The sequence below is a fragment of the Diabrotica virgifera genome, chromosome 8 (assembly GCF_917563875.1).
Source record: "Diabrotica virgifera virgifera chromosome 8, PGI_DIABVI_V3a".
NCBI lineage: Eukaryota > Metazoa > Arthropoda > Insecta > Coleoptera > Chrysomelidae > Diabrotica > Diabrotica virgifera.
The window spans coordinates 130,837,719-130,852,999 of record NC_065450.1 but is presented as its reverse complement, the minus strand read 5'-3'; the positions used below and the strand labels follow the sequence as shown (position 1 = coordinate 130,852,999).

General features: G+C 32.9%; 1 protein-coding gene across 1 annotated transcript in view; it reads right to left on the bottom strand.

Moving 5' to 3' along the window:
- The window catches only part of LOC126890417 (putative vitellogenin receptor), a 243,602-nt gene that overhangs the window by 96,541 nt on the left and 131,780 nt on the right, over positions 1-15,281 (bottom strand). Inside the window, exons 8-9 of the mRNA XM_050659325.1 lie at positions 7,858-8,059; positions 4,063-4,375 (exon numbers count right to left, since the gene is read on the bottom strand). Coding sequence (XP_050515282.1) covers positions 4,063-4,375; positions 7,858-8,059 — 515 coding nt within the window. The remainder of the gene's footprint in view (positions 1-4,062; positions 4,376-7,857; positions 8,060-15,281) is intronic.

Here is a 15,281-nt window from a genome sequence, read left to right as displayed (position 1 = left end):
ATCAATGAAATTTCATTCATGATAATTCTCAGCCGACGCAAGCAAAGCCCTATGTTTCACTTCACCATGGCTTAATGAGGATGAGTTTTACTTTATCGTACCTACTACATACGTATTATAATAGATAAAGTTATAGGATCGCGCCAAAAAAATTTTCAGATTTCACTTTTTCTCGACGTTTTGAGTCCCCTTGAGCCTAAAAAGCAAATAAAAAACATATCGGAATTATGTACGTACGTACGTACGTACATGTTGGTCAAAATAACCAAGAAAGTGGCTAGAGAATCTATTTCTAAGCAAAAACTGGTCTATACTTTTTTTTGAGAACTCAATACTTTTTGAGTTATGCGTAGTTGGAAATTGGCCATTTTCATTGAAACATGACACCTTTTCGGACGGTTTTTTGTTTATACCTTAAAAACTATGCATCGAACTAAAAAAACTATATGAAACATTTTTTAGAATATAAAAAAATCAAAGAGATTCGTTCCTTCGTAAATCTTCTATTTATGATACAAAAAGTGATATGGTAGGTGAAAAGAGTTTCTTTTTTGGTGCATGCTCGAATTGGTGTATTAAACTTGAAATAACAGAGGAACGGTAGGTTTTAGGTGTATAATGCTACCAACGCATTTTGTAGTGTTTGAAAAGGCCTTTAAAATGATCACCGTTAAATGTCGATTATATTCAAACTCAGCGAGATATGGTGCAAAAGAAATATATGACTAATGTACTCTAAGGAAAAATGAGAAGTATATTATTTAACCCCTCATTCACAAGAATTTAAATACATCGTTTTTCTTCTACTATACCTTTTAATACCGTGTTATTTCTATGTTCAAAAAGTTGAACGGGTTTAACGTGAAAGGTTTTCGAAAAAAAATAAGATCAAATTATAGAGCGCATTTTTAAATTTTCTTAAAAATCTTCCTTTTTCTCCATGTAATTCGAAAGTAAAAATGTTCCACACCCCCGAGAAGGAGTGGGAACTGCCCCCATTATAAAAGCGTTATAGTATACAGTGATGAGCGTGCTAATAACCGGAAAAATAGCGCAAAAGATGGAAAACATATTAAATTGTGAGATAAAAAGAAATAAAACTAGTAGAGTCGTTAAATTTAGCGATAGTAACATATAAATTGACATTATATTGATTGTTTCCTACCTTTAGACGTATCAGAGAAGTATGTCAACTAAAACTGTCACTGTGACAGTGGCATTTCTCAAATTCGTTCGATATGTCTAAAGGTGGGAAACAATCAATATAATGTCAATCTATAAGTTACTATTGCTAAATTTAAGACCTCCACTAGGTTCACCTCTTTTTATCTCACAACTTAATATTTTTTCCATCTTTTGCGTTATTTTGCCGGTTATTAGTGCGCTCATCACTTATAGGATGGACTTTGAATTAGGATATAATAGTCTAAGAGCTAGTGAACCCTCCGACTAACGGTCGTCCTGTAAGGCTAGAAATTTTTCTAGTGATAATTCATAGCACACCAAGGCTAAAAACCATGACCTGCCAGGCCTCAGTGGCGCACGTGTATCTACCAGGTGAATCGAAAAGTGCAAATTTAGGGGGTAAAATAAACTTTCTCCTGTAAGGTTTAAATTTAAGTATGTGTTTGAGTAAGTCATTTAGAAGAAATGTGTAAAATGACAGGCGATTCTGAAGAGCATAAGACCTTGCCAGGCGAGGGGAAAGAGAAGGGGTGTTTCCTAAAATTATTCTTTTTGCATCGAACATTTTTTTTAGGGTTTTTGAATCATTCCAAACAGAAAATGTCTTTAGTGATTTTTCTCTTGAGTTAATAGTTTTTGTTATATAAGCGATTGAAAATTTTGAAAATTGCGAAATCGGCCACTTTTAAGCCTAAATCGGACATTTATCTAAAAATTTCAATGTTGCCAAGGTACGTAGATATTCTTTAAACATTGATTGATGAAATCCCGAAGGGTTATTTGCAATAAAATATCGAAAACCCCTTTGTTTTTTTAATTTCTAATCAAGCGGGCGCGTCACTGTAGTATAAGTGAGGACGTTTGAGTTTGCATAAATTCATTATCTCGAGAACGGGCAAATTTCAAGAGAAATTCTCAGACAGGTCGATTTTTATTATTGACTTAGGACTTTTTGGCATATATATAATACTAGTGACGTCATCCATCTGGGCGTGATGACGTAATCGATGATTTTTTTAAATAAGAGTAGGGGTTGTGTGATAGCTCATTTGAAAGGTTATTTAATTCTCTACTCAGTAATATAAACATTAACATAATTATTTATGCAGGGTGTACAAAAAAAAATTTTCTTCTATTTGTCAAATTTAATCAAAGTTAATTTAATAAAAAAAAATTTTTTTGTACACCCTGTATAAATAATTATGTTAATGTTTATATTAATGAATAGAGAATAAAATAACATTTCAAATGAGCTATCACACAACCCCTACTCTTATTTAAAAAAAATCATCAATTACGTCATCACTCCCAGATGGATGACGTCATTAGTATTATATATATGCCAAAAAGTCCTAATTCAAAAATAAAAATCGACCTGTCTGAGGATTTCTCTTGAAATTTGTCCATTCTCGAGATAATGAATTTATGCAAACTCAAACGTCCTCACTTATACTACAGTGACGCGTCCGCTTGATTAGCAATTAAAAAATCAAAGGGGTTTTCGATATTTTATTGCAAATAACTCTTCGGGATTTCATCAATCAATGTTTAAAGAATATCTACCATACCTTGGCAACATTGAAATTTTTAAATGTCCGATTTAGGATTAAAAGTGGCCGATTTCGCAATTTTCAAAATTTTCGATCGCTTATATAACAAAAACTATTAACTTAAGAGAAAAATCACTAAAGACGTTTTCTGTTTGGAATGATTCAAAAAACCTAAAAAAAATGTTCGATGCAAAAAGAATAATTTTAGGAAACACCCCTTATCTTTCCCCTCGCCTGGCAAGGTCTTATGCTCTTCAGAATCGCCTGTCATTTTACACATTTCTTCTAAATGACTTACTCAAACACATACTTAAATTTAAACCTTACAGGAGAAAGTTTATTTTACCCCCTAAATTTGCACTTTTCGATTCACCTGGTAGATACACGTGCACCGCTGAGGCCTGCCAGGTCATGGTTTTTAGCCTTGGTGTGCTATGAATTATCACTAGAAAAATTTCTAGCCTTACAGGACAACGGTTAGTCGGAGGGTTCACTAGCTCTTAGACTATAAGTAGAGGCTACTCCCAAAATTTCACTCCCAAAATTTCAAATCCATGCAGTAGGATAGAATTCGGAGGTAATATCTTGCTCTTACTCTCGCTCGTTGACTGGCGTAATAGAAATAGAATGAAATGCAAGTGTCATGTAAACTAGTATTCTCATAAAAATGAACTAACTTGAAATGAAAGTATGATTAATATTCTATTGATTTATGCAATAATATACATATAGTGTGTCCCAGAAATATGGCATCGAACATTTTCTCAAAATCTATTGAAAATTTTACAAAATTTGTTTCTACAATTTTCAGGAATTAATGATGCGTAGAGCCATAAAATATTTTCGGTACGGTAACGATAATAGATCGGTACGATAAAGTTCTCTGGCGGACCTTCCGTCCAGCGTTTTTTTTTTGGAATCTCATGATAATATTCTAATATTTGCTCTAGCAACTTTAAATTAAAGAGAAGCAAGATTGATTGCGAATTGCGACTGATTAGACCTTCTTATTCGATTATAATATACATCTAAGATAATTTTATTTTGAGTTTTAATTTTATTAGTTTGTACTAAAAAGCTTAAATAATAAATGAACTCAAAAACAAAGATTAAAATCGTGTTTTTATTTTGATTCCCCATTTTGCTGGATCCGCGCTGGATTCAGGCAAATCTTGCAAAAATCCAGCTGGAATGACAATGCTGCTGGATTGCAATCTCTAAATACCGCCTACTGTTCACTTTTTTTATTACTTTTCGCAATATATATACCGCTTTTCAATCTTTCAATTCATGACCATTTATATTATAAAAACAAAAAAATACATACCTTTGCACGTATGACCATCCGTATCCAAAACTTTATTCTCTGGGCACGCACAAGCATATGACTGAGCCTTCAATAAACAAATGTCACTACAGGAAGCATGCTCACAAGGATTCACTAGACGCTTTTCGAGAGCATAGTGAAAAATACTGATTCCATAGATTAAATTTTTATGTTCTTCCACGAGTGTATGATGATTTTTACCATTAAACTTATCACAAGTTTGAATGGTATGGGAGTCCCAATCTGACCAATAAAGTTTGTTTTCAAACACAGCGATGGCATATGGATGTTTCACTATTCCTTCCAAAACGATCTAAAAATTACGTAGAGATGCTAATATACAGTATTATGCAAAAGTATGGAATAAGTTAATTATTTCAGAAACAACCTTTTACAAAATCTTAAAACACGTCACAGTTAATTTTAATTGTTATACAGGGTGATTGATTAGTAGGGTAAAGCTCAATAGCTCCGCTATAGTAATAGATAGCAACAAAAGTTAATAACAAAAATTTTAGCCACCTTTGAGCTTCATATTACAAAATTAGTTATAATGTTACAGGGTGTTCGATAACACAGTGGCAGACCTAACTTATGTTTTTTTAAATAGAACACCCTATATTTTATTTTATATTCGAAATTCTGTTGACTTCTCCATCACAAAAATATAAAGGTTTGTTAAATTTTGTATGAAAATCGTAACAAGTTTAACTCCCTGTATAAATAAAAATAAGCACAACAGCAATGGTTTATTAATGCCATATTTTTTCATTTATTGTCAGAATTTTTAAAAATTATTGATGTTGCTAATTTTCTTTATGTCAAATACAGGGTGAGTCAAAACACAAGCACATTATTTTCTCAGTAATGTTAAATGGAACACCCTGTATTTTATATCATTATTGAAAAGTAACATTAACGTACTTTAATTTTTACATAACATTCCCTATGCCCAAATTTATTAGTTTTCGAGATATTTTCATTTTTCAGAGCAAATTATTTTAGGTGTTTAAATTTATCTAAATTTTAAGTAAGCCATGACTGAATTGGCAATTGAAGAATACCGATTATCAATATGGTAATCAATGTAACACTGTAGCAAATAAAGAAATAAAAATAATTTATTAGTAATATATTTTACAAACAAAAACATAACCATTATATGCAACATTTTTGAAACAATTAAAAACTATCTTTTTATGTAAATGCAACAAATAAACAAAGAAAACTAATAATAAATTTTACAAAAAAACCCACAAACACAAAATACAATATTTTGTGAAGACAATTAAACACTACTTTTGTATGTAAATGTAACAATGTAACAAATAAAGAACGAAACCTAATTTATCAGTAATACATTTTGCAAAAAACATGTTTGAAAAAATTAGAAGCTACTTTTAATAAAATATTTTTAATATTTAATTACATAAGGTGTTCAAAATTATCTCCGAACACATTTATGTACGCCTAAAAACGATCATTGAATGAGCTACTTATTCAACGGAGCATTTGTAAATTAACACATCGAAATACACTTTGTATTCTATTTTTCATCTCATCCCTTGTCGTTGGAGGTATTTTATTAACTTCATTATTAACGTAACCCCAAAAAAATCAGTCCAGTTTATTCAATTCTGGTGATTTGGTTGGCCACGCTACTGGTCCATTGAAAAATGAAAATATCTCGAAAACTAATAAATCTAGACATAGGGAATGTTATCTAAAAATTAAAGTACGCTAATGGTACTTTTCAATAGTGATATAAAATACAGGGTGTTCCATTTAAAATTACTGAGAAAATAATGTACTTGCGTTTTGACTCACCCTGTATTTGATATAAAGAAAATTAGCAATATCGATCATTCTTGAAAATTTTGACAATACCTTAAAACACATGGCATTAATAAACTACTGTTGTTTTGCTTATTTTTATTTATACAGGGAGTTGAACTTGTTTCGATTTTCATATAAAATTGGTTATAACTTTGTAAATACCCTATATAACATATCAAACCTTTATATTTTTGTGGTGGAGAAGTTAACAGAATTTCGAATTTAAAATAAAATATAGGATGTTCCACTTAAAAAAACATAAATTTGGTCTGCCACTGTGTTATCGAACACTCTGTAACATTCTAACTAATTTTGTAATGTGAAGCACAAAGGTGGCTAAAATTTTTGTTATTAACTTTTATTGCTATCTATTACTATAGCGGAGCTATTGAGCTTTACCCTACTAATCAATCACCCTGTATATGTGTTGGATATTATGTCATCAGTGTTGGCGTATTGACATAATCGACGATTTTTCAAATGCAAACCGAGGTTACGGAGTACCTCATTATTTGAAAGTTCTCGTAATCATATTTGCAACGTTGCATTTATTTGAATATTTATTTCTACAAAATATTTCCAAAACTGTTGGTTTATTATTGCAATTAACTTATAATAAAAAATATTTAATAATATGTTTTACTAAAATTATAAGAAATATTGAAATTGACGACCTTCAGCAATGATGAAATGAAAAATATGGGTAGCAAATTCTTTCTTAACGTAATTTAGTTTAATGAAATATTATTTATTGTAGTTCCATTTTACTTAAGACACTACATAATTTTGGTTAACCCTGTAGAAATAAATATTCAAATAATTCATCATCATTATCATCATCAATGGCGTTACAACTCTTCGTGAGACTTTGCCGCGTTTACTATTTCCTTCCATGTTTGTCAGTCATGTGCCCCTATTTCCCATTGTTTCACTCCCATTTCTCCAGATCTTCTCTAACTATATCTTTCCACCTTTTTCTAGGCCGTTCTACAGACCTTCTCCATCTGGTATTTCCAAACACACTCTGTTTATAAGGCGATTGTCGTTACTGCGTATCGTATGCCCTCCCATCTTAGTCTATTTGGCCTTTATATATCTGACTTCTTCTTAAAGTGCCCTCTGCTTAGTGGAGGTTGGCTCTACAATTATTGCAAATCTTGTCTGTTTTCAGCTTTTCTTATAAGCTGTTCAAAATTTAGCCCTGTCAATTGCCCGATGTTTTTTTAGCCACGAAAGTCTTCTCTTTCCCTCGAACTTTCCTTTCACTATTACTTGAGCATATTGGTACTTATTATTCTTCAGTATGTGGCCTAAATATGATGTTTTTTTAACATTCTCGTTCTTTGGGAACCTTTCAAAGGAAATTAGGAGACCTTTCAAATGAGGGATCCCGTGACCTCCCATAGGCATAAATCAAAAACAAAAAATTCTACACATTTGGAAACGAAAGGTTACAAAAGAAACTACGGAAAAAAATTAGAGGAAAAATGTTTGAATCAGAAGGATTATTGAAGATCTGAGAGAGTTGAATGGGGAGCCCAGCATAATAAGAGCATAGAAGTAATAAGATGCCAACGACTAGGATAGCTAGAATACAAACAGAAGATGCCATAGGGTAGGGGTAAACTACCAAAAAAGCCTTTTTTTAAGTACAATGGGAGGACGTCAGAGAAGAGGTCGACCCAGCACAAGATGGAAAATAGACGACAAGCCATGGATCTACTAGGCTTTATTAAAGAGCAGGGCAGAGCAGAGCTTTATTTATTTAGCAGAGGTTTATTAAAGAGATATAATTGTAGAACGAGATTAAGGGTGGCGAAACAAAAACTAACAAATGTTCATGACTTTCAACAAAAAGAGCCTTTCAAAAACACATACCCGAAAACAAGAGACCGGTAAAAGACAAAATATTAATAGGACAAAAATACCCTTTCAAAGAATATATAGTCTATAGCTTACCCTTTGATCAGTTCCGTCTAAATTAATACTTTCTAGTGTCATCTTTTTAGCATCAGTCCAATAAAGTCTAGAGTTAGGTTGATCTAGAGCCAAACCATTGGGCCAGTGTATATTATTGGTGACGAACGGTTTGTCCTGGGATCCATCCATAAGTGAATATCCAATTGCTGCTGGTACACCCCAATCAGACCAATACATATCTCTACAAAATAAATTCTACTATTTAGTCGCTAAAGTAAATTACACAGTAATAAATGAAGTATGTCAATATTTTTTTAGGAAATATTATTGTATTTATAGAACTACTCTATTAAGGTTGAAATATTATACTCATATAGCAGCCACCATGACACACAAAGAAACGCAAGTACAAGTTCAAAATAAATTGAAAGATCGCTTCCAGATAACCAAAGGGCTAAAACAGGGGGATGGGCTCGCACCGGCTCTGTTTAAAATATGTATGGAATATGTTATAAGGAAAATATCAGTAAACCTAAAAAATTTACTGTTTAATAATAATTCTAAGCAGAAAGTAATGTACGTGGATGATGTAAACTTGATGGGAAGAACCACAAGAGACACCAAAGAACTTTATGTAGAGCTTGAAGAAAATGCGAAAGAAATAATGCTAACCGTCAACGCAGAGAAAACTAAAGCCCTAATACAGGCAAAGGAATAACGAAACTTGCAGAATTTGATAACAGATGAAGCATTGAAGTAGTAAAACAGCTCACATACCTGGGTGTACAGACGGCAGCGAGGAAGAGGAAATACGGAAACGAATATTGCTTGCTAACAAAGCATACTTCTTTCTGTAACAGGTGTATGGATCCAATTACATCCATAGGGAAGTAATGATTAAAATATATAAGACCAGCATACGACCAACAACAACATATAGTGTAGAAACATGGACCATGACAGAAAAGACAATAATAAACCTAATTACCAATATAAACCTTATAAAAAAGGAACCTCTTCACTGCCTTTATTGACTACAAAAAGGCCTTTGATTCAGTGCCGCATGAACGGCTTATAGATATATTAAGAATATAAAAAGTCGATGATAACATAGTGACTTTTTTAAGGTATATAATGACAAGTTGGAAGACTAAAATTCACCTCCAAATACCTGATGAAAACAATATCGAAACGGAAAATATCGCAATCAACCGGGGCCTGTTTCAAAGAAACTCGCTGAATCCATTGTGGTTGTGTTTGGCTATGAACCCCCTATCTCAGCTATTAAACTCCAATGACTCAGGTTTTAGCATTAAAAACAACATTACTTTAGTAGCGAAGCTTAATCATCTGTTGTATATGGATGATTTGAAATTAAAGGCTTCTACTCGAGACAATCTAGAACAGATGCTAAAAACAGTAGAAACATTCTCTAATGATATTAATGTAAACTTTGGACTAGACCAGTGCTGCGTTTTAAATATAGTCAGAGGAAAGATATAGCCCGGTGAGTTTGATATGCAAAATGGCCAGAACATCGAGGCCATGGGTAAAAACGATATATACAAATATCTTGGAGTAAAGCAGGCGAGGAGAATTGACCATAAGCAAATGAAATCTGAGATAACTACTGAGTTTATACAAAGGATAAAACAACTGCTTCGTTCACAGCTTAACAGTAAAAATTTGTTTAAGGCATTAAACACCTACGCTTGTTCCGCGCTTAGCTATTCATTTGGTATTGTTAAGTGGACAAAAAGAGATATAGAAAATCTTCAGCGAAAAGTACGAACACACCTCACAAAGGCACAATAACACCATCCTAAAAGGGCAGTAGAAAGAACGACATTACCACGGAATCTAGGAGGAAGAAGACTTATGGGTATAGGTGAGCAATTAGATAAACAAATTGATAATTTATGAACTTATTTTCAGATGCAAGCTGAGACATCTACTCTACATCGCGCTATTTGCGCAGTAGATAACACAACACCGATCAAACTGAGGAAACCAGAAATGCGCATAAACCACATCACTAAAGACGAAAAAATGCGCACCTGGATGGGTAAACCTCTGCACGGACGACATCCCAATGAGGTCAGCCAGGACTATGTCGATAATACAGCGTCGAAATATTGGTTAACATCAGGAAAGATGTTCCTTGAAACGGAGGGTTCATTACTGCCTATTCAGAATCAGAATTTGATTTTTGGCACACGATTTGGGCGTCGAAACGTTAATAAAAATCATTTTTTAATAATATTGTGGCTTATTTCCCATTATAAATAGTTAAAATTCAGAATCAGGTTAAACCAACCAGAAATTACCTGAAATATATCATCAAAGACCCTCAGGTTCAAAACGACAGATGCCGATATGAATGTCAAGCCCAAGAAACCATACAACATCTTACATGGGGCTGCCAGGTATTTGCTGCAACTGAATACAAAGAACGGCATGACGCAGTGGGAAAAATCCTTCAAGAGATAGCTATCAAGCTGGACTTCTCCAAACGGACCATCTCCCGTATTATCAATACGTTCCTGAGAATATGCTTGAGGATAGCAACTACAAGCTATACTGGGACCGCACTGTGCTCACAGACCAAACAGTGGCACATAATAGACCAGATATCGTACTAGTTAATAAATTAACAAGACAAACAATACTAATTGATGTGGCGATACCTAACAACAATAATCTACGTAGTAAATTTACTGAAAAGATCGCCAAGTACAGAGATCTGGAAATTCAAATACGAAGGCAATGGAAAATGCAAAGGTACCCTGACGATACCGATTATTATGTATACTACTGTATCTCCTCGAAAGCATAAAAAAGCTGGGTCTGAATGAACATATTTATAAGACCATGCAGAAAGCTGTGCTAATCGCAACGCGACGGCCAGAAGTTTACGAACATTTTTGGGAGATACACCTGCATACCAAGTCACCATAACATGGAAAGAGTCCCACCAGAGCTCAATTCTTTTGATACCGTAGGTATCTGAGATGAGTCAATTTTCCCCTTAGAGGGAGTGTGAGCCGTATGGCTAAATCTGAACCTTATTAATACTTTTAAAAGAAATGTATTAAGGAGTATATCGGGACCCATTTGCGACAATGGTATATGGAGAAGAGATATTGAGGGTGGATACCTGGAGGAGAGCAGCCAGGGGTAGAGATACTCAAAGGTTGAAGCTTGGGAAGACCAGGGTCCGACTTCTTGGACTCTAGAGCCATAGGATAGAGAGATAGAGAGAGAAAGAGAGAGAGAGAGAGAGAGAGAGATGTTGATTGAAGCCTCATGTATTTACTCTACATCATTTGATTGGTCGTGACATATTCTAAGCAATACTAAAAGAATCCCTATAATCCCAAATACCATAAGAAATCTAAAAATTGGTAATTTTCATTTATGATTCACTTGCATTTTAGTCTAGGCGTAAAATAGAGGTCACCATTATGATGCTGGTAAAACAGCAATGCATTATTAATCCATTTGGTGCTATAGAAGAAACGAATGTTACATTACAAAAGAAATTGATTAGAATAAGCACTAATGAAGAACTTAAAGTATACCTAGTTTAGAAACGGATATCAACAATTCTGGATTCGAAAAAGCATACCTGTTCCTTATACCGTATTATGAAAAATCACGAGAAAGTTTGTAATTGCTTTTTATCTTTATACCTAGTAGAAATGGATTCCAACGCAATCATAAATCTCATATCAAAAATAAAAACTAACTGGACATCAACCGAGGAGATTAGAGATTCAACCTAACCAAATTTTATCCCTCCCATTAAATGAATTTATTATCACAGTTACTATATTATGATTTAGATTTGAAAAATAAATTAATAAATATGCAAAAATGTGCTGATTTTTTACTTTTTCACACTATAGATACTTCATTACTCTTAGAAATTTACATATTTAAATCTGATAATCTGTTAATTTTAAACACCCTAAGGCCCCCTACTATACTTGAAAAACATAACAAGGAGTCTATGGGAGAAAAAACAATAGCAAAAAAAAAGAAAAAAAATTAAATTTGATTGAATTTTTTCACGGGCAACATAATTCTTCTTCTTTTAGTTTCATGGCCTCCACCTCTTGGGTACTTGGCCAGTCCTCGTATTTAGACTGTAATTGGAAGGGAATCCTCTTTTCAAAGGGTCTGGATTTTTCCATATTCCTTTCTTTAAATTCATTGTAATATGATTTTCAAATAACTATTTTAAATTTTAATTTGAAATATTGTTAAAAATTGTATTGAATTGATTTTGTATTGAAATGGGGTTTGGACTTCCTATATTAACAAGTTCCCGATACAGGTCAAATTGATTTGTTTTGTTAATTGGGCATTCAAGTAACATATGAGTTATACTTCCTATTTGTCCACATTCACAAAAAGGAGTATCGCTACAATTGATTTTAAACAAATGATCTGGTGTGTGGCAATGGCCCGTTCGCATTCTAATAATTGATATCAAGTGCCTTCGATCCACAAATATGAATTTGTGGAACCAAGGGTTTATAGAAAAATCACTTTGGCTTTGTTGATACCATTTCCCTTTAGTTTTAAACTGTTTTGTCAATTCAACTTTAAACTCATTTACAATTTTTTGTTTAATAAAAGGCAAAAAGTCAAATTTATCTATTTTAATGTCTGCAGGAACATTTAAAGTCCTGCCTATATTTGCCAATTTATCAGCCTCTGTATTCCCCTTTACCCCTGGAATCCAAGCTCCTCCCCTTATGGCCTGGAATCCAAGCTAAGATTATAATAAATCCTGCTTCCATTGACTCAATATTGAGTCTTTTAGTCAGGTTTACAATGTGGTTGTTGAAACTTTATTATATAATCCAAATTCTAATCTTTGCTTTATTACGCCCCTAAAATTATGTCACATTTAATACACGATTTTGGCCTTCTTAAAAAATCTATCTCAAAAAATGAGTGACAATTCCTAAATAAAATATTTGTCAATGTTACATATAGGTAAAAAACGATAGCTTTTTCAATTATAATAGTTCATAATTAAGTCCAAATTAATATTTGGGACTTTTTTGTACAATATTAATTCTCGATGTGTCTGGCGTAAAAGCTAAACTTAGCTTTAGTAAGTGTAGTCTTTTTAAATAAACCAATTAGGAAAAAAGAAGTAATTTATTCTACAACCAAGAGACGGAGAAAACGGTTTGGGAATTAATACCAAAGCGATACTTCTTCATTTGGCCTACATCGAGCCGGATTTTTGACCAGCATAAAACTTATGGAAAGTTCTTCAAGATTATTCGCCGACACAACAGTAAAAGGATATACTGGGTGAGATAAGTCCATTTATATACCCTTTGTTTCATTATTCTATTTGGCTATCAGTTATTCAAAGACATTAAAATCAATAAATTCTGTGATTCAAAGACATTTTCGTGTTCCAATATCTTTAATAAAAATGGATGAGTTCAAAAAATACAGAAAAATTGCTAAGTCTTCTCTTACTCGTATGTATAACTGGTTTATAGTCAAAAAAGACGTAGAATTAGATGTTACCCAGTTCGAGACGCGATTAAGTAGACTTCATTTAATGTTTCATGATTATGAAAAAGCACAAAATGAAATCGAATTCCTTGCATCAAATACAGGCAAAGAAGAAAAAGATAGAGAGTTTACAGAAAATCAATATTTCAAACTTGTAAGCGATTTGACCGCTTGTGTTAATAAATTAAAAGCTGCACCTTCTCAGATAAGATCTAGTTCATCCAGTGAGGGTTCTTGTAGTGCTCCAATAGCAGTTCGTCTTCCGGATATAAAAATTTCACAATTCTCAGGTCATATTAGAGACTTTCAATCGTTCATCGAGCTCTTCGATGCGCTCATAGTGAAAAATGAGACATTAACAGATGTCCAAAAACTTGTGTACTTGAAGAGTTATTTAAAAGGCGAAAGCCTTCAACTTATAGATTCATTACCGATAATTAATGAAAATTTTGTAATCGCGTTAAATATTTTAAAGAAGAGATACGAAAACAAATTCGCCATAATAAATTCTTATTTGCAAGCACTTTTTGATTGTAATAATATTTCTAAATGTAAGTCAGACACATTAAGAGAATTAATCACTACAATTCAAAAGAATATTTTGTCACTGAAAAATTTGAATTTAACTTCAGAAAATTTATTTGACTTAACACTTATATTCATTCTAAAAAAGAAGTTAGATTTTCAATCGGCTAAGGCATATGAATCTGAGAGGAATCACGATGAAATACCTACTTTAAATCATTTCTTAAAATTCTTAGAAAAACGTGCAGTAATTCTGGAAAATGTTGAAATTTCTAGTCCTAAAACTACCAGAAAAAATTTCTCATCTCATTCGACAATGCATGAGGCAACTTCAAATCGCCAATTTCAATTAATTTGTATCTACTGTAACAAGGAGGGCCATAAAATTTACACTTGCTCTGAGTTTAAAGATATGTCTCATTCCGCCAAATTGCAATTTATTAGGGCAAAGAATTTATGTATAAATTGTTTTGGTAAACACAATTTGAAAGAGTGTAAATCCTCTAAAAAATGTTCTTTTTGCTCCAAGTCACACAATTCGTTAATGCACATAAAAATCGGCGAAAATCAACATTCTCCGCCAATGACTAGTAGTAAGCGTCATTCACATTCTCTATATAATAATGGTTCAAATTCTCAACCTAATAGCTACGCAGGTAACCATAGCTCTCTAATCTCATCTAATAGTTCTTATTTAGATAATACTGCTCATGTTCAAAATGGTAATAATTCATATTCTCATCTCGATAGTAATTCAAATCTTCAAACCCGTTCTCTGGATATCCAACCAGTACAGGAAAATTCAGGAATAACAAATTTTCAAGGTCCTTCGAGAAATTTTACGGAAAATAACCCTACCGCAAATAATCATTCAGCGAATCACTCTGTTCAGTCAGTAAAAAATAGTAATATTCTTCTGGGTACTGCAAAAGTAACCTTACTTGGTAAAAACGCTAATTTCTGCATAGCGAAAATTCTTTTGGACACAGGATCCCAAAATTCATTTATCGTAGAGAAGCTTGTGAACAAGTTACAATTAGATACGTATAACAAGTCAGTACATATATCAGGAATAGGAGGGAGTGGCTCGACTTGTACCAAAATGTCAGATATAACCATATTTTCCAATTATGATCGTCGAAGAAGTTTTCATTTTTCAGTAGTTGTATTACCCGAGATTACTTGTGCTCTCCCTCAATCAAAAATACTAGTAAAAAAATTAAATATTCCGGAACAATTCTTTCTAGCAGACGACGAATTTTTTAAGCCTTCTGAAATTGACATTCTAATTGGTTTGGATCTTTATTACGATATTGTTTTACCTAACTTCGTCAGACTTGGCAAAAATCTTCCAGTCTTACAAGAGTCTCACTTAGGTTTCGTGGTAGCTG